The sequence below is a fragment of the Narcine bancroftii genome, chromosome 6 (genome assembly GCF_036971445.1).
Source record: "Narcine bancroftii isolate sNarBan1 chromosome 6, sNarBan1.hap1, whole genome shotgun sequence".
NCBI classification, from domain to species: domain Eukaryota; kingdom Metazoa; phylum Chordata; class Chondrichthyes; order Torpediniformes; family Narcinidae; genus Narcine; species Narcine bancroftii.
In genome coordinates, this window is record NC_091474.1 from 173,838,225 (window position 1) to 173,857,976 (window position 19,752).

A 19,752-nucleotide genomic window follows, 5' to 3' on the forward strand; every position below is an offset into this window, starting at 1 on the left:
TGGTTAAACACCAACAAAACAAGCAACGGAAACTTCTCAAGCATGAAATAATGTTTAATTCTTAACTAAAAACATGATCTCTGCTTACAAAATAAGATAAATGCAGCCACGAGAAAGTCTCCTCAATGGCTTTTTCAAATGTTTCCTCCAATGTCATCTGTCTCATTAACAGTGATTTTTGTCTTAGCTTTCTGTCTTTGATTTTATACACTGACATGATTCCTTGTTCTGTTATGAATGTACACTGTTCTAGTACATCAATAAGTCCATCACACATTTTCACAATGTCGTCAAAAGGCACTTTTTCTGCAGTGTCAACTAAGTCCTTCATTGCGCTCATTTTGCTGCAGAACAAGTTCAGCTATTTCACCATCGGTCAGTGAATGAACAACTGGAGCATCATTATTGATGTTTAAAAACTTCTTCAATATCCTCTTCTTCCATCTTACTGACGGACTCTGAACATGGTCAAACAATGTTTTTTTTTCTCACCTGACACATTGAATCCTTCAAAATCAACATCTTCATCCTCATCAAGGAACATAGTTGCAGGCCAGAGATCGTACCAGGCATGTACAACTGTGTCTTTAGTCACTTTTGTTCCAAGCATTGGCTGCAGCATTAATGGCATCCTTTGTGGTAAATTGCTTTTGAAAACCTGCCCCACCCAAGCCTTTGTCACTGTTGACAGCATGCTGTCCACAAAGTGTTTTTACATTCACTCTTCATTAATTGAAGGGTCCCTTGGTCACATGGCTGAATTATGGAAGTCCTGTTTTGCGGAAACTGCCAAAATGTTTGGCCTGGAAGTCAGCCTGAAGAAAACTGAGGTCCTCCATCAGCCAGCTCCCCACCATGACTACCAGCCCACCCACATCTCCATCGGGCACACAGAACTCAAAACGGTCAACCAGTTTACCTACCTCAGCTGCACCATTTCATCTGATGCAAGGATCGACAACGAGATAGACAACAGACTCGCCAAGGCAAATAGTCCCTTTGGAAGACTACACAAAAGAGTCTGGAAAAACAACCACCTGAAGAAACACACAAAGATCAGCGTGTACAGAGCCGTTGTCATACCCACGCTCCAGTTCGGCTCCGAATCATGGGTCCTCTACCAGCATCACCTATGGCTCCTAGAACGCTTCCATCAGCGCTGTCTCCGCTCCATCCTCAACATTCATTGGAGTGACTTCATCACCAACATCGAAGTACTCAAGCTGGCAGAGTCCACAAGCATCGAATCCACACTGCTGAAGGTCCAACTGCGCTGGGTGGGTCACGTCTCCAGGATGGAGGACCATCGCCTTCTCAAGATCGTGTTATATGGTGAGCTCTCCACTGGCCACCGAGACAGAGATGCACCAAAGAAGAGATACAAGGACTGCTTAAAGAAATCTCTTGGTGCCTGCCACATTGACCACCGCCAGTGGGCTGATATTGCCTCCATCCGTGCATCTTGGCGCCTCACAGTTCGGCGGGCGGCAACCTCCTTTGAAGATCGCAGAGCCCACCTCGCTGATAAAAGACAAAGGAGGAAAATCCCAACACCCAACCCCAACCAACCAATTTTCCCTTGCAATCGTGCCTGCCTGTCCCGCATCGGACTTGTCAGTCACCAACGAGCCTGCAGCAGACGTGGACATACCCCTCCATAAATCTTCATCCGCGAAGCCAAGCCAAAGATTTGGGGGAAGGTACATGACGTGAACATTATCTTTGATGACATTTTCAGCTGGAGAAATAAAATAAAATTCTTCCATTTGTCATCTAGTCCAGCTTCCCTGCTGGCACAAAATGTTTATTAAACGAATTAGAAAAGATATCCCTGGTGACCCATGCCTTTCTGTTTGCATAATATTGGACAAGAAAGAAATTCACTCCTTTTAAAACAATGAGAACACAAGCTTTTGCCTATCACAGCAAGCTTACTCTTGTGTGTGCCTGCTGCAATAACATATCCCAGCACAATTATTCTATCCTTGGCATCCTTATTACCTGATGGGGCTGTCTCATCTGTTTTTGCCAATGTTCTTCTCCATGTCAGTGATGTTTCATCAGCATTGTAGACTTGTTCTGGCGAAAGATTTTTATCAGTATTTATCTTGGCAAACTCGTCAATGAATTTCTCCACTGCTTCATGATCAGCTGATGCTTTTTCTCCACAAATCTTTTCTTAAATCTACTCAACCAGCTTGCTGAATATTCCATTCCCTTCATGTTTAGGTCATCATGATAGAGCTTTGGTTGTTTTATGTTCAGCGCATTAATACACACTCAAGTTCTTTACTTTTACCTTTATACAGTTTTTCTGTTCATCATTTTCAGAATAGAGCTTCAGCAATTTATCCTTTTTTTTCAGGTCATAGTTTGTGTTTGTTCCAACACCTACTCTTCTGTTAGAGAAGTGGTTGATATCGACCCCTGGGGGTCGATTGGACTATCCAAATGGTTGATAAATGCCAGGGGGTCAATAATGCCAGGGGGTGGGGTGGGGGTGTCACTTGTACTTTTGCGGTGGAAAGCAGGAACAGATCAATGGAAAATAGCACCTATGGCAGTGGTGGCCAACCTCTCACGAGAGCGGGCCTTGGTGGCCGCCATGTTGTATTTGGCTTCGGCCTTTGAATAAGTCAGGAGTGAACTGGAGGATGGACTGGGCATAAAAAGAAAGATGTATGTGTTCTCTCCACCTCTGATAGAGCCCCTCCCTCCCCCACATTGACCCAATCTCCAGTGCCACCACGTTTCCCCCCCCCCGCTTGATCCAGCGCCGGGATTCCATGCCTGGGGGTTGATGAGGGATCAACTATTCCATGAAGGGTTCAGTGGTCTAAAATGTTTGGGACCCCTGTGTTAGATGTTTCATGGTTACACTACTGTCCAGTTTTGCCAGCAACTTGGCTTTGTGTTCTATAGACAAACATAAACACTTCTTCCTTTTTGCTGATGTCGTCAGTGCTATCTTCAGACCTTTTTGCCATTGTACAATGCATGAAAGCTCCGTTGGATTAAAAATGATGCTAACAGCACGTTAGCCCCACATGAGCATGTCAGGTGGAAAAAAATTTCAACTTGTGATGTCATGTCACCGCTGAAGAAAAATTTGGATAATTAAACTTTTGGGTTAACTGAATTTCAGATATGGGGAAACGTACTGTAATGCAAATTGTCTAAACAATTTCCATCTGCCTATATGGCTCAATTTCATACCTGCCTAAATACTTCTTAAAATTGCTCTTGTATCTCTTCCTCCCACCTTCCCTGCCATTATATTCCAGGCACCAACCATTGTGTAAAACCAAAACTTGCTTCGCAAATCTCCTTTAAATTCTCTTCTATCACTTAAATCTATGCCCCCTATTATTTTACATTTCTACTTTGGAGGTGTGGGGCAGGGAGAGGCAATGCTATTTACCCTAACAGTGCCTCAAATTTTAAACTTCTGTCAAGTCACCCTTCAGCCTCCAAAGCTCCAGAGTAAACAACACAAGCTTGTCTAACCTATCATTTTAGCAAATACATCCTCGCCAAAGTCTTTAGTGTGGCAACCAGAAATACACGCAATACTCCAAATATGACCTAATCAAAATTGAATACAGTTGGAATGTAACTTCCCAGCTCTTAACTCAAATACCCTAATAGAAGCAAGCGGGCATCTTTACCTTCTTTATGTGTTCTAAATTTTAAATTTAGACATACAGCATGGTAACAGGCCATTTTGTCCCACGAGTCTGTGCCACCCAATTACACCAAATTGACCTATACTCCCAGTATTTTTTGAAACATGCCACCATGTTACAACTTTTCTTTTAACCACCATATTGCCATTTTCAAGGAATTGTGGACTTGCAACCCAAGATTCCAGTGTGTGTCAATGATCCTCAAGGTCTTGTATTTACCTTGTCCTTTTCTCTTACATTCGTCTTCCTTAAGTACTCTTGTCCAAATTGAACTCCATCTCCTATTTCTCCACCCAAATTTCTTACTGGTCTATTTCGTGCTGTATCCTTGGACAACTATTCTTATTAACCAGAACTCCACTAGTTTTCATGTCATCTGACAAATGACAACAAGCCACCTATATCTTCTACCATAATTCATGTATATTAGAAATAATAGATTTCCTAGCACTAATCCTTGTAAAACTCCGCTGGTCATAGTCCTCCAGTCAGAAAAATGTCTTTCTGATACTACCTCGTCTTCCATAGCCAAGCCAATAATGAGGGAACATGTGAAATGCCTTAATGACCACTAAGAAAATATTGACTGCATGACCCTCAATCATTTTTGTCATTTTTTAAAATAAAAACAAAAGGTCAATCAAATTGACCACTGCACAAAACCATTCTAAATATAATAATTCCATGCATTCCAAATAAGAGTTTTGTAAATTCTGTCCCTAAGTATCTTCTCCAATAATTTTCCTACCATTGATGAAAGAGAAAGCCCCATACCAGTAGAGGGCATAGAAGACTGTTTGCTGCTCTATGCATGTAACAAATAACTTATTCCTAATGTTATTTTTAAAAACAGAAATTAATTATTATGGTTTCTGCAGGTGTCAAATTATTGATTTTAACCAGCCCTCTGGACCATCAGGCACACATCCACGTTTGTTTGAGTGGATTCGACAATACTATTCTTCAGGCAGGGATGCAACAGGAAGATTACAACCCAAGGTAATCTGGACACACAAACCACCAATCTACCTTCAGCACCAAGGTAAATTTTAAAAAGCCTATTTGTAATCACTTGAGTTTTCTAATTTCCTTAGTGATTCAAACATGCAATTTAACAAAGTTGGAGTTTTGTCCCTTTTTTTTCCCAGAGATGTGCACGAGGACATTTTTTAAAGAGTGCACTAAACTTTTCTTTTTTTTTCACACTAAACCATATCAATCAAAAGAGATAGAAACATTTTCCTCTTAAATATACACAGTGGCTTATTTCCCCCTACCTTCCCTCCCCCCTCCAAACCCATTAAACATTCAACATATATAATACAATAAAACCAATAAACAATGTCATCACACAATGAAAAGTAAACCAGAAAAATGTGTCATCTACTTTTACACACTGGATCACGTCGTTTTGTCTTATCATTTTAGGGGGTGGAGGTCCGAGGCAAGCCCTCTCTGTTATGTTCCATCTATGGCTCCCAAATTTGCTCAAATAATGTGACTTTATTTTTTTAATTATATGTTATTTTTTTTCAAATGGAATACATTTATTCATTTCCATGTACCATTGCTGTATTCTCAGGCTCTCTTCTGATTTCCAAGTTGACATTATACATTTTTTTGCTACAGCTAAGGCTATCATAATAAATCTTTTGCGCTTAATCCAGTCTGAGGCCTAATTCTTTACTTCTTATATTACTTAGCAGGAAGATCTCTGGATTTTTTGGTATATTGGTTTTTGTGATTTTATTTAATACCTGATTTAGATCTTCCCAAAGCTTTTTCGCTTTCTCACATGCCCAAATTGCATGTACTGTTGTTCCCATTTCCTTCTTACAGCAAAAACATCTATCTGATAATGTTGGATCCCATTTATTTAACTTTTGGGGCGTGATATATAGCCTGTGTAACCAATTATATTGTATCACATGTAACCTCGTGTTTATTATATTCTTCATAGTTCCAGAGCATAACTTTTCCCATATTTCATTTTTTATCTTTATGTTTAAATCTTTTTCCCACTTTTGTTTAGGTTTATAGCTTATTTCATCATTTTCCTTCTCTTGCAGCTTGATGTACATGTTCATTATAAATCTTTTTATTATCATTGTGTCTGTAATCACATATTCAAAGCTGCTTCCTTCTGGTAATCTCAGTCTGTTTCCCAATTTATCCTTTTAAGTAGGCTTTCAGTTGATGGTATGCAAACATTGTACCATGAGTTATTCCATATTTGTACTTCATTGGTTCAAATGTTAATAAATTATTTATCAAAAAACAATTCTCTATTCTTTTAATTCCTTTTCTCTCCCATTCCCTAAAGGAAATTTTGCATCAATAATAATTTTGGTATTTGTAATTTGTTTTTTTTTCCTTTCTAAGTGAATCTTCTTCCATATATTGAGTAAATGATGCAATACTAGTGAGCTTTTCTATTGTACCAGCTTTTCATCCCACTTACAAAGTATATGTTCCGGTACCTTCTCCTGTATTTTATCTAGCTCTATATTAGTCCAATCTGGTTTTTCCCTTGTCTGATAAAAATCTGATAAATACCTTAATTATGCTGCTCTATAATAATTTTTAAAGTTTGGTAATTGCAAACCACCTTGGTTGTACCTCTCTGTTAATTTATCTAACGCTATCCTCGGTTTCCCCCCTTTTCCATAAAAATTTCCTTATTATCAAGTTCATTAAAGAATTTCTCTGTTAAGGGAATTGATAATGATTGAAATAGGTATTGTATCCTTGGGAAGACATTCATTTTAATGCAATTTACTCCCCCCCCCCCTCCCCCATCTACATTAGCGGTAATTCTTTCCATTGTTCTAAGTCATCCTGCAATTTCTTTATTAGTGGCTGATAATTTAATTTGTACAAATGGCTTAAATTATTATCTAATCTAATGCCTAGGTATCAGATTGCTTGAGTTTGCCATTTAAATGGTGATTCTTTTTAAATTCTGTATAATCCGCATTACTCATTGGCATCACTTCACTTTTATTTGCGTTGATCTTGTACCCCAATATTTCTCCATATTCCTTCAATTGCTTATATAGTTCTTTTATTGATATTTCTGGTTCTGTTAAGTATACTATGATGTCATCTGTAAATAAACTGATTTTATACTCCTCCTTTATTTTTATCCCTTTTATTTTATTTTCTGTTCTTACCAGTTCTGCCAATGGTTCTATTGCTAAAGCGAACAGTGAGGGAGATAGTGGACATTCCTGCCTAGTTGACCTACTTAATTTAAATTGGTTCGATACATATCTATTTACTGTTACCTTCGCCAATGGTCCATTATATAATGCTTTAATTCAATTAATATATTTTTCTGATAGATTGTATCTCTATAATATTTTGAATAAATAATTCCATTCTACCCTGTCAAAGGCTTTTTCTATGTTTAAAGCAACAGCCACTGTTGGCTTTTTATTTCCTTGAACTGCATGAATTAGATTAATAAATTTACAGACATAATCCGCTGTTCATCTTTTCTTAATAAATCAAGTGTGATCTTATTTTACTATTTTTGATACACAGTCAGACAATCTGTTTGCTAATAATTTTGCTATTATCTTATAATCTGAATTAAGTAGAGATATTGGTCTATATGATGCTGTTGTTAGTGGATCCTTCCCAGTCTTTGGTATTACTGTAATTATTGCTGTCTTACATGAATCTGGAAAGTTTTGTTTCTTTTATCTGGTTCATTATTTCCAAGAGAGGAGGAATTGATAATTCTTTAAATGTTTTAGAGAATTCTATTGGGAATCCATCCTCTCCAGGCATTTTATTGTTCAGCAGCTTTATAATATATCCTGTATTTCCTCTATTTCAAATGGTTTTATCAGTTTGTTTTGTTCCTCTTCTTGCAATTTCGGCAGTTCAATTTTAGCTAAAAGCTCTTCTATTTTATCATGTTTCCCTTCGTTCTCAGTTTTGTATAATTGTTCATAAAATTCCTTAAAGTTCTCATTAATCTCCATTGGATTATATGTAATTTGTTTGTCCTTTTTCCTTGATGCCAATACAGTTCTTTTAGCTTGTTCTGTTTTAAGTTGCCAGGGTAATATTTTGTGTGTTTTTTCTCCGAGCTCATAATACTTTTGCTTTATTTTCATTATGTTCTTCTCCACCTTATACGTTTGTAATGTTTCATATTTTATTTTTTAGTCTGCCAATTCTCTTCTTTTTGTTATTTCATCCCTTGTTGCAAGTTATTTTTCTGTACTTACTATCTCCTTTTCCAACTGTTCTATTTCCGGATTGTAGTCCTTTTTCATCTTAGTTACATAACTTATTATCTGCCCTCTAATGAAAGCTTTCATTGCATCCCATAATATAAATTTGTCTTTCACTGATTCTGTATTTATTTCAGAGTACATTTTAATTTGGCGTTCAATAAATTCTCTAAATTCTCTAAATTCCTGTCTTTTAACCTCCATCTATGTGTTCCTGGTGGAATGTCCTCCAGTTCTGTGGCTAATAACAGGGATGAATGATCAGATAGGAATCTCGCTTTATATTCCATTTTCCTAACTCTCCCTTGGATATGGGCTGACAACAGGAACAAGTCAATCCTTGAGTATGTTTTATGTCTACTTGAATAATATGAGTATTCCTTCTTTGGGTGTTGCCTCCATATATCCAAAAGTTGCAATTCCTGCATTGATTTAACCATATATTTGGCCAATTTATTCTTTTTGTTAGTGTTTTGTCCAGTTTTATCCACCTTACGGTCCAAATTAAGGTTAAAATCCCCTCCTATAAATATATTCCCCTGCGTATCTACAATCTTCAAAAAATTATCTTGCATAAACTTTTGATCCTCTTCATTAGGTGCATATATATTGACCAAATTCCAGAATTCTGAATATATCTGACACTTTATCATTACATACCTCCCTGATGGATCTATTATTTCCTCCTCTATTTTGATTGGTACATTTTTATTAATTAATATAGCTACACCTCTAGCTTTTGAATTATATGATGCTGCCGCTACGTGCCCTACCCAGTCTCTTTTTAATTTATTATGTTCCACTTCAGTTAGATGTGTTTCCTGCACAAATGCTATGTCTATTTTTTTCTTTTTACAGGAAATTTAATAGCCTTTTTTGTTTAATTTGGTTATGTATTCCATTAATATTTATAGTCATATAGTTCAACATGGCCATCTCATATCCTGTTTACACCTCATTTTCGCTTCCTCACCACCATCTTTCCCCTTTTCCCCATTTTCATCTGTCACTTTTCCCTTTTTGAACTCAATGTATGACAACACATTTAAAACATAAAATCCTTCAACAACTCCCACATCTAATATTCCCTTAACCCCAAATGTTTCCCCCCCTCTGAGTTGCCCCTTATCCCTTGACGGGCAACCACAACTCCCCTCTCCATTTGGATTGCGAACCCGCTCACAAGCGTCAACTGATTTCGCAGTGACGGTTATTCTTTCCCACCCAACCCCCTCCAGAAAAAAATGTTTTTCTTCACATATAACTAAGCTCACCCTCTTTTTTTTCCCCGGTTACTTCCTTTCTTCCCTTTTGTTTCCCTTCTTTAGTTATTACATTTTCATTACTTTTACATCTTTATATGTATTTTATTGCCATTCTTCATTCTTGTTACATCTATTCATCTCTCCTTCTGTCCTGCAGGCATTTTGCAAAAATTTATAACCTTTTTTCCATAAGATCGATTTTGCTGTATTAAACTCCTTCCTCTTCTTTAAGAGTTCAAAACTTATGTCTGGGTTAAAAAAAATTTGACTCTTGTATTCCAATGGTTTTTTGTCTTCTCTAATTTTATTCCTTGCCCTCTCCAGTATATTTTCTCTTGTCGTATATCTCAAAAATTTTACTAAAACGGATTTTGGTTTTTTGCTGTGTCTGTGGTTTCGGACCTAGAGTTCTGTGTGCCCTTTATATTTTCATTCCTTCCTGTATTTCTGTCATTCCCAGGACTTTTGGGATCCATTCTTTTATAATTTTTTTCATATCTGTGCCTTCTTCATCTTCCTTTAGGTCCACTATCTTTAGGTTGTTCGCCTACTATAATTTTCCATCATATCAATTTTCTGAGCGAACAACTCTTGTGACTCTTTAACTTTTTTGTCACTGTCTTCCAATTTTCTTCTTAAGTCATTCACTTCCATTTCTACAGCCATTTCTCATTCTTCCACATGTTCTAATCTTTTCCCTATTTCTGTCATGACCAGCTCTATTCTACTCACTTTTTCTTCTGTACTTTTTATTTCTCTTTTCATTTCACTAAATTCTAATGTCAACCATTCTTTTAATGCTCTCATTTGTTCTTGAATTTTTTTTAAATCTCTATTCTGTCCATCTATTTTACCTTCTATTTCTCTGTGCAGATCTTGTTCTTCTTCTTTCTCTTCTTCTGTGTCTGCATCTGTGTTTGTGTCTTCTTCTTTTCTTCCTTGTATTTGTGTCTCTTCTGACTTTCCTGATGAGTTGCTTGCCTCATTTTGCTGGGCTTCTTCTTGCTTGGCTTCTTGCTGTTGGTCCTTTTTTTCTGGGCTACTCATCTGTTGGGCCTCCTGCTGCTGCTCTTTTCTCCTTTCACTCCTTTCCTGTCACTTTCCTTTTCTTCCAGCTGAGAGCCCTGATGTTGGGCACTGTGTTTGCCCGCTCCTCAGCTGGGTCCCCCTCCCTTCAGTGTTCTCCTTTTCCTTCGTGAGCACACTTTTGTTTTGCTCAAAGAGCCATTTTTGCAGTCCAGCGGTCGTTACCAACTTTGAAGAACGGACTCTCTTCTCCACGACAGCTCCCTGTTTCTTCATGCAGGTAAGGCCTTCTCCTTTCTCTTCCAACGTCTTTTCTTCTTTTTTTCCCGTTTTTACTTTTTCCTTCTTGGGTGCCACTTTCTTTCTTTATTTTTTACTTGTTATGTTTTGTGTTTCTTGAACTTTGTATTTTCTTCACTTTATTTCTTCTTTTCTGGAGAGGGCTGGTATTCTCCCACCGGCCACTCCATCACGTGACTCCTCCCAGAGTGCACTAAACTGGAGGGAAAAAGAAAGTGCAAGTAAAGTTTGAACAATATGTCTATCAAAATATGTATTGGAATGTTAGCTATGTGGGATAATTTTGTTTTGTCAACAAGTACTGATTTAAAAATAGGGTAAGATTTGATACAAATATTTCTGCATAAAATGTATTGAAGAATAATTGGTAAAGAGAAAGAACTTGGCTGGGGATTGGAAAAAGTAGTGTTTGTGTTCATGGAGATATTGGTTAAGGAGGATATTTGTAATATTGGAGACATATGGTGACCTATAATAATCACAAACAAAATTTAATTTTGCTGAAACCATTAAGAGTTTCCTTCATACCCTTTGGGGCATTCTGTGGATGCCAAATAATTTACAGTGCCCTCCATAATGTTTGGGACAAAAACATTTTTTTTTCCTTTACGCTCCACGGTTTTAAATTTGTAAACCAACAATTCACATATGATTTAAAGTGCACATTCCAGATTTTATTCAAGGTTATTTGTATACATTTTGGTTTGACATGTAGAAATTACAACACTTTATATACATGGTCCCCTCATTTCAGGACACCATAATGTTTGGGACATTTGGCTTCACAGGTGTTTGTGAGTACTCAGGTGTGTTTTAATTGCTTCACTGGTGCAGGTTTAAAAGAGTAAAGCTTGCTTCTAAGCTTTTGATCACCTTTGGAATCTGCAGTTGCCATTTTTCAACATGAAGCCCAGAAATGTGCCAAGGAAAGTCAAACAAGCCATTACGATGCTGAAAAACATGAATAAAACAGTAAGAGACATTACCCAAATTTTAGGATTACCAAAATCAACTATTTGGAACATAATTAAGAAGAAAGAGTATACTGGTAAACTCAGTAATTGTAAAGGGACTGGTAGGCCAAGGAAGATCTCCACTGCTGATGGGAGACAAATTCTCATCATAATGGAAAAGATCCCCAAACATCTGATGAGAGGTCAGAAATGCTCTTCAGGAGGCAGGGGTGAATGTGATCACTGAAGCCTTTATGAACAGAAATACAGAGGCTATGCTGCAAGATGCAAACCACTAGTTAGCCACAGAAACAGGGTGCCAGATTAGTTTGCCAAGAAGTATTTAAAAGAGCCTGAATTTTGGAAAAAGGTCTTGTGGACAAAAAAGACCAAAATTAACATGATGGCAAGAGCAAAGTGTGGAGGCATAAAGGAACAACCGAAGATCTAAAGCATACCACCTCATCTGTAAAACATGATGGTGGGGGTGTTATGGCCTGGGCATGTATGGCTGCCACAGTTACTGATCACTCTTCTTCACTGATGATGTAACTGCTGATGGCAGCAACAAAATAAATTCTGAGGTGCAAAGAAACATATGTGCTCAGGTTTGAGCAAAAGCTTCCAAACTCATTGGATGGTACTTCATCTATTGCAAGACAATGATCCCAAACATACTTTACTAAGGTTAAAAACTGGGAAATTCTTGAATGGCCAAATCTAAATCCCATTGAGCATACCCTCCATGTGCTGAAGAAAAAATTAAAGGGGACAAGCCTCCAAAACAAGCAGGAGCTGATGGCTGCAGTAGAGGCCTAGTAGAGCATCACCAGAGAAGATACTTAGCACCTGGTGATGTTTATGAATCGCAGATTTCAAGCAGTCTGATGGAATGCAGTACTGCAGGCATGACCTCGCTGGGCTGGGTAGGCTGGGCCCGCCTTCTGTACCTGTAGCTCCTCCCCATAAGATCCCTAATAAAGGCTGAGACCCCTAGTCTCCTCCCGCATACCTGCCTTGGACGTGAGCCAGGAGCATGTAGCGTCATGCCAAGTTTTTCTGATAAATAAATTATGGGACGATCAATGACCATCCACAGACATGAAGCAAGTAGTCAGAGAAAGAGATGCAAAAAAGAGTCACTGAGTGTCTGTGGATTTGCCTCCAGTACTTTCCCCAGCCCCTTCAACCACAGAATCCAGTCTAAGCCATCAGCAGTCCAAGGTGTAGATCTGAACCTCTGACACGATCAGGAACCTTTCAGTGCCCTTGATGCTCTCTTGTGTCCTGGTTCTGATACCTGGAACCCCTTCAGCTAGTCTGCAGCTGTCCACCGCCTGGTGTAAATCCCTCAATTGCCTCGAGCCGCTCATGTGTTTCTTCAGCCGCAGACCCCCTCACTGTTCTGCCGCCATTCTCACCATCCCAAGGATAGCCTCCCTTATTTCTCCTTCTCAAATGGGGGGTGGTATCCTATTTTTCTGATGCCCTGAACCAGTTTTCTGTTTCCCTGGAGTTTTTAACCCCTTATGGCTGCTGCGATCATAGACGCTGCCATCTTGGGTGCAGACCCGGCAGTTTTTAAATAAAATTACAGTTGCCACCATTTCCAAGCTGACGGCAGTTGAACTCCACAGAACGCTGAGACTCTGCTCCCCACTCTCCGCAGGTCCCCACCAGCGGCACCGCTACCATTTTCAGGTCCGCACCAGCAACAGGGCTGCCATTATAGTAGCTCCAGTAGCCCTGCCATTTTCCAACTTTTACATTCTATGTCAATGAAGGCAAGTGCCCCCCCTATTCCGTCACTTTCAGAGATTTATAGATTCAAGTCTCTGTTCATCAGCACTCCCCAAGGAGCTACCATTTAGTTTTTATCCTCTACCCTCTTTTTTCCTTCCAAATGCATAATTTTGCACTTGTCAGTTTTAAATGTAATTTGCCATTGCTCTGCACAACTTTCTAAATGATCTTTCTCCTTCTGTGGCCTTTGACAATCCTCCTGCTTACTACCACCAATGTTTACGTCATCTGCTAATCTTGTCTCCTCCATTCATATCTAAGTTGTTATAATAGATCTTCCTGATATAAATATTTTTGATAACAAGAAATTTTGGGGTCGGCGCAGATAACATTTCACTAACCACTGCGTTAGTATAATGCCAGCAACTGGTTAAAATCTGCCACTGTCTGTAAGAAATTTGTACATCCTCCCCATGACTGCAGTGGCTTCCTCCGGGGTCTTCAGTTTCCTTCCACGTTCTAAACGTGTTCAGGGTTAGTAGGCTAATTGATCACATGGGTTATTTGGAAAGGACGGCCACGTGGGCTGGATGGGCCTGTTACTGTGCTGTATCTCTAAATGTTTTTTTTTTAAAAAGTATATAAACAAGTACAAGAAATTTTATAATAGTTGTAAGGGGAAAAAGGAAGCTCATCAATGAGTGTCTCTTGAAGGCAGACTTTTGCTCTTATTTTTTGAGGTAGGTAAAATTGTCATTTATTTTTGACAAACCCATACATGGTGTTCAGATATCTATAAGTTACAGATTGTTCATAACTTTAGTTTGCTGAGGTGTATCACTGAAGTTCTCGTGTGCAGTATTTGCGATTGCCATTATTGGTAATCTTTTGGAAGCTTTGAAAAATGGTGTAATTCATAATTATTTTGATACTTTTATGGAATAGTTTTATAACTTGGCTATTTGGCTACTGTGACATCTGGCAGTCTACTGTATTTTGGACTGAATTTGGACACTGCTGCATTATGGAATAAATTGACAATAATTTTGAAATCCCCTTGGATATGATGAGATGCTCAGAAATAATCAGGACAATGTTCCCATTGCAATAATTACAATAAACATTTGTAATTTCCCAAAGAACATCGAGTTAAATAGCCAATTGAGCAGATTTTTAAACACAGTTAAAGCAATTTAATTTTTTAAATGTTTTCAAAAAGGTGAATTTTAAACTCCTTGAAAGTTTGTTTATAGTTTGTTAATTTGGTACAATACCCATCTTTTAAAATAATTTATTATTAGGTCACAGTCGGACAATTGTAGGCTTTGAAGAAAGGAACAATGGAACACTTTGCCTTTTGATTTTTGATCCCAGCAATCAAGAAATGTGGAAACTTCGATGTTCTGATGTGACTGGATTAAATCTTAAAACGATTCGTAGATTTATTGGGAGTATGAGGCATAAACAATATCAAATTGTGGCAATAAATGGTGTTCTATCAGTAGAAGAGAAAAATGTAAGTTACCTTAATCATTGACTGTATGTACTGTGTGGCAAGTCGAGTTTTCATCACAACTATTTTAGTTTGGTACTTTATTATCTTAATTTGCTTTAATGAACTGGTTAGTGCTGGAAACTTGTTTTAGCTTTTGCAGCCTTCAAAGAAAGCTGTCCAATTGATCATTGTGGAGTGGTCGTCTTTCCAATATTGATTGCTGTAAAACAGCCATGCTAGATCGTCTGGCAACACTGATGTCATCAAGCTGGATGAGAGTTTAATCATTTTTATTCTAAGAAATAAAAATTCCATGTTTTTAAACATTTTACAAAGCAGGAATTTATAATTAGAACAATTACATCAGATTAAGATGTACCAAAATCCAATATATTGAGAAATATTATTCTAGGGAAATGATATCAAATTGTGATACTCAAGTAAGGCTCTCTGGCGTACTGCTTGTGACTGAAGGTTCACAGTTCCTTTATTATGTATTCCATAGAACCATGGAATGCTATGCTGCAGCACAGAAAAATAGGCCTTTGGGCTGACCATTATTCTGCTAGTCCCATTGACCTGCTCCCATTCCATAACCCTCTAGACCTCTCCCATCCATGTATCTATCCAATTTATTAAAACTTAAGATTGAGCCAGCATTCACCACATCAGATGGGAGTTCGTTTACTAAAATTTATTTTCCTCTGTTTGCCCTATAAAGGCATACATAGTACTAATGGTCCAGTCCCTCTCTCAATGAGAAAGAAAAACGAAAGAGTCACTTCAAAGACATTGTGTATGCAGATCCTGTCACCACCTTCATGTTGCTGCCTCCAGCACTCACGCAATGTCAGTAGCTGCTCAGCCTCCCGTCTAGTCCAGCGGTGAACCCAAATTTGGTACCTAGTACCGAATCCCTGAAGCAATTAAGAAACTGTCAGCACCTGAGGCCATTTGATTGCTCTGCTCACCATGTACAGCCTGACAGATCTCTGTCCTGATACTTGGTTCCCATAAGCCTGTCCCTGGCAGCCTATGACTTGGTATGGGTCCACTGAATCCTGTGCTGATCCACACTGCTGTGGTCTCCTATCCTGTATGGTCTTTTCCCAGGCTTCTCTGGAGGTTGACGGGGATAGGCTGTCCTCCCACTCCCTTCTCAAAGATAGACCTTCATGAGTCCTTGTTGTAAATTAAAAGCATTATAGGCCTTGTTTTACAGGCAGATTAAACCTGCTTAGTGTTTTGGTTGGCCAGCTGGGCAGAAGGCCCTCATAGAGGAGCACTCGAAGACCATGCTTCTGCTCTAGTCCATACCAGTGGCACAATCTTGACTCTGTAAAACCTCTAATTTATGTACAAGAATGATATTATATTCCAGTATAGGAATTATAGTTTCCCACTGTACGCTGTGAACATCCAGACACTAGTTAAAATCTAATTGGATTTTTTTAATACCAATTTGCATTCCTCTTTAGGATGTTAGCTCTTCAAAAGTAAATATGGTGATGGCATCATAAAATAAAGGTGTAAAAAGCAATGTAGATCTTTCAGGGAGGAGCAAGAATGTGATTTATTCCTTGTGGTTAGGAGTGAAGTTAGAAGTTACGCTTACATGTGGAAATTGGATTCCAAGTTTAAAGATTAAAAGCAAAATATGAAATTGATGCTTTACTGAATCTTCATAAAAATAAAGCCATTTATAAATTGGTTTATCTTTGTCTGTTTACGATACATTTGTTTCCTTTACAGGCTCGAAAGCATGCATCTCTAGTGTTGACAGCAGAAAAGGTGCCGTAATGGAATTCTTTGCACTTGAATTCAACATGCAGGATAGTTTCAGATTCTATTCCTTTACTTGTCACATGTAAATCTCAGTTCATGAATCTTTATTTTGTCTTTGAATTGCTGAAATTATAATGATAACTAATATACATTTCCTCTAACATTAGGAGTATTATCTGTGGCAGGAAAGAAAACCAGAATACAACTATTCGTAATTAGTGTCATAGATTCATGCAACTGATGAATTTCACAAGTGTGGTTTAACATCCTACTTGTGTATTGTTCTGGTTTTAGTTCTGCCATGTTCTCAAATGGAAATGTGAGCATAACTTTCATTGTTTCCTTGTGTAAATACAGGCAACAATCGATAGAAAAATGTGTTTCTAATAAGATTAAACTGCCAATTTATCAGATTGCTTCTGTGTATGTTTTATACCCTTTTCTACAATGTAGCCAATAAACAGTCTTGAAAGTATTCTTCTAAATTTGAAAGTTATTTTTCATTATTTGTTACACCTCAGTGAATTAAATTTTTGTATAAATTCTATTTGAGATCATTGCCCTGTTCAAATTCTAGTAGCTAGCAATTTATACTTTGGATTTATTTTTCATTGTTGATCTGTATGGTTAAATGTATCTTTTCTGCACACTAGAAAATGAGAGTTGATTGCCTTTTATATAAATTACAGCTGTCCAATTTCAGATATTGTGTCTTCTCTCTCTCATCCAAGCTCCTTCCATTCTTTTCTCTCTCTCTCTCTTCCTCCCCCCCCCCCCATTTTGTCCCCTTTTCCACTTGCCCATCCCCCCACCTACTCATTTCACTCCATCTTTGGTTTGTTCCTCTTCCACCTCAATTTTCCCCATTAGATACTTCCTCTCTCCCCCTTCCCCTTGGTTCTACTTGTTCTCTCATTGTACCAACATTGTCACATTTTCTTCTTTGCTTCTCTTGCTCAATCTGGCATCTGCCAGTCAACTGCCAATGTCTTTCATCTTGAACCTCAAGACCTTAGTTCCCCAATCTCTCACTGTCTCTGATCCTTATCCCTCACATCCTAACCTCTTACTTGCCCTCTCTCCTCCACATTCAGTCCCGATGAAGGGTTTCTGCTCACAAGTTGATCCTTTGGTTATAATTGGGTGGCAGCCTGTTACCTTACAGTCTGTCAAAAGTATAATTTAAATACACCAACATCTCTCTTTAGGGTGACTAAAGAGATTTGGCATGCAATATCAAATTTCTACAGGTGTACAGGTTGCATCACACCCTGGTTTGGAATGGAGTCTCAATGATATTTGTTCCAGTTTGGTTTTACAATTTGATTAACTTCCATGAAAGACTGAGCTGCTAACAAAAGCTTTTATTGAGTGTATCATGTACCCTATTACCCCTAAGAATCTGTGCTGATTGAGAGGATGAATGGTCACATGACCAAGAGCACCCAAAACCAGAGGGGCAAGTGGGAAAAGGTTGTAAACAGGCGATAACACATACTGGATCAATTGGCATCAAGTCAAGACACCTTTATTTATCACCATGCACAGTGATAAGCTCCAAGGAAGTGAACCGATTTCAGATGGCGTACTCAAATCTGCTGCGGGCACACATGGATGGCTTGAAGAAGAAAGACAAAAAGAACAAAAGTAAGAAGACCAAGGCAACACAGTGAAGTCACGGCGAGGGTGACTTTTCCTGCACCCAGCATTTTAGAAATTATCACCATGCTTGCACGGTAAAGACGAGATAGTGTTTCTCCAGGACCATGGCACATATTTACATACAAGTTAGAAAAGAAGTTAAAAACATTAAAATATTAGGACAAATACAGTAACAGTCCTCAGTACTCTATTCACATGCACTCTGGGAATTCAGGAGCCTGATAGCTTGGTGTAAGAGAAAAAAAAATTCCCAATCTGAACATAAGGGCCTAAGTGCTGCAGTACCCCCTACAAGATGCAGAAGGGAGAACAGTTTACATGAGGAGTGTGTGGAGTCCTTCAGAATGTTTATTGCCTTTCGCCTGCATCGAGTGTTGTAAATGTCCTTCGTGGTAGAAAGAGAGCCCCCAGTGATCTTTTTGGCTGACTTTACTATCCTCTGTAGGGTCTTGCGGTTCGAGAAGGTGCAGCTTCCAAACCAGGTGGTAATACAGTTCCACAGGATGGTCTCGATACATCCTCTGTCAAATGTAGTGAGGTTGGAGGGAGGTAGAGGAAGTAGAGGCACTGATGGGCTTTCTTGTCTATAGAACTGGTGTTAAGGCGCCACATGAGATTCTCAATCAAATGTGGTCCAAGGAACTTGATTACCTCAATGATGGAACCGTCAGTGGAGTGTGGCCCTCCTGAAGTCAACAACCATCTTTTTTTTTAAACATTCAGATACAGGTTGTGACCCCTCTATTTCCATGGTTGGTTCTCAGTGGCAGAGTTGTACCTCTGCGGTAAGAAAGCAGCTTTTAATTTTCTCACTGTCCCAGTTGACCAGAGACCTGCCTGCCTGGTATCTTGTTTCTGCTGGTGAGTAGCTGCATTTCAATGGAATAGAAATGTTCAGGCATTCCTTGTTAATTTTCATTTTAACCATATATTGATTGAATTGCTTTCACAGTTTGCAGGAACACCAGGTTAACTTCTGATTGAGTTGAGAGTCCTCATCTTAAAGAAAATTGGAGTGTTCTTACCAAAAACAAGGGTGGTTTGAAAGTGAATATTCTGATTTGAAAAGGTAAGAGTAAAAATGTATGTTACAGTAAGCATTTTGAAACTCTTGTTTTCTCAACAAATGTCATATGTATGGCTCAATTTGACCCATTTCTTAATGTCCTTATTTGGGGTATAATTTGCCTCTAAGGCATTTCCTGCAAGGCTTTTGAACCATCAAATGCTACAGCATACAGTTAGATCTGAAATAAAAAAAAAACAAGTTTAAGTTGTTCTCAATGGTGGCCAGTCAGTTAGTGGGGTGTTGTTCCTCCAATTTGCAGGTGATCTTTTTCAGCTTCTGAAAATCATTTAAAATTAGAGCATTTAAGACACAAAGTTATTATTTACTCCATGCTGGTACAGGTACACAATCCTTTATCCAGAGCCCTTGGGGGACAGTGTGTTCTGAATTAGAGATTTTTCTGGATTTCAGAAAGCCAGATTTAAGCCCACCCGAATTGTGCTGCCGTATCCACCCCCACCTCCTTCCAGTCGCGCTGCCGCCTCATACAACTACCATATAACTGTTTACGGCGTGGAAAC

General features: G+C 38.5%; 1 protein-coding gene and 1 long non-coding RNA gene across 5 annotated transcripts in view; one reads left to right on the plus strand and one right to left on the minus strand.

The window, feature by feature from the left end:
* Nucleotides 1-16,975, plus strand: part of zufsp (zinc finger containing ubiquitin peptidase 1) — a 67,860-nt gene extending 50,885 nt beyond the window's left edge. For all 4 annotated transcript variants that reach the window (XM_069886786.1, XM_069886787.1, XM_069886788.1 and 1 more), the window contains 3 exons: nt 4,565-4,728; nt 14,522-14,736; nt 16,468-16,975. In XM_069886786.1, the coding sequence (XP_069742887.1) occupies nt 4,565-4,728; nt 14,522-14,736; nt 16,468-16,515 (427 nt within the window). In that variant the 3' untranslated portion in view covers nt 16,516-16,975. The remainder of the gene's footprint in view (nt 1-4,564; nt 4,729-14,521; nt 14,737-16,467) is intronic.
* On the minus strand, nt 11,177-18,408 carry LOC138736765 (uncharacterized). The gene is made up of 2 exons (XR_011340558.1): nt 17,999-18,408; nt 11,177-11,475 (listed from the first exon to the last, which is right to left on the minus strand). It is a non-coding gene; the product is annotated as an uncharacterized lncRNA (long non-coding RNA).
* Between the last annotated feature and the right edge of the window lie 1,344 nt (nt 18,409-19,752).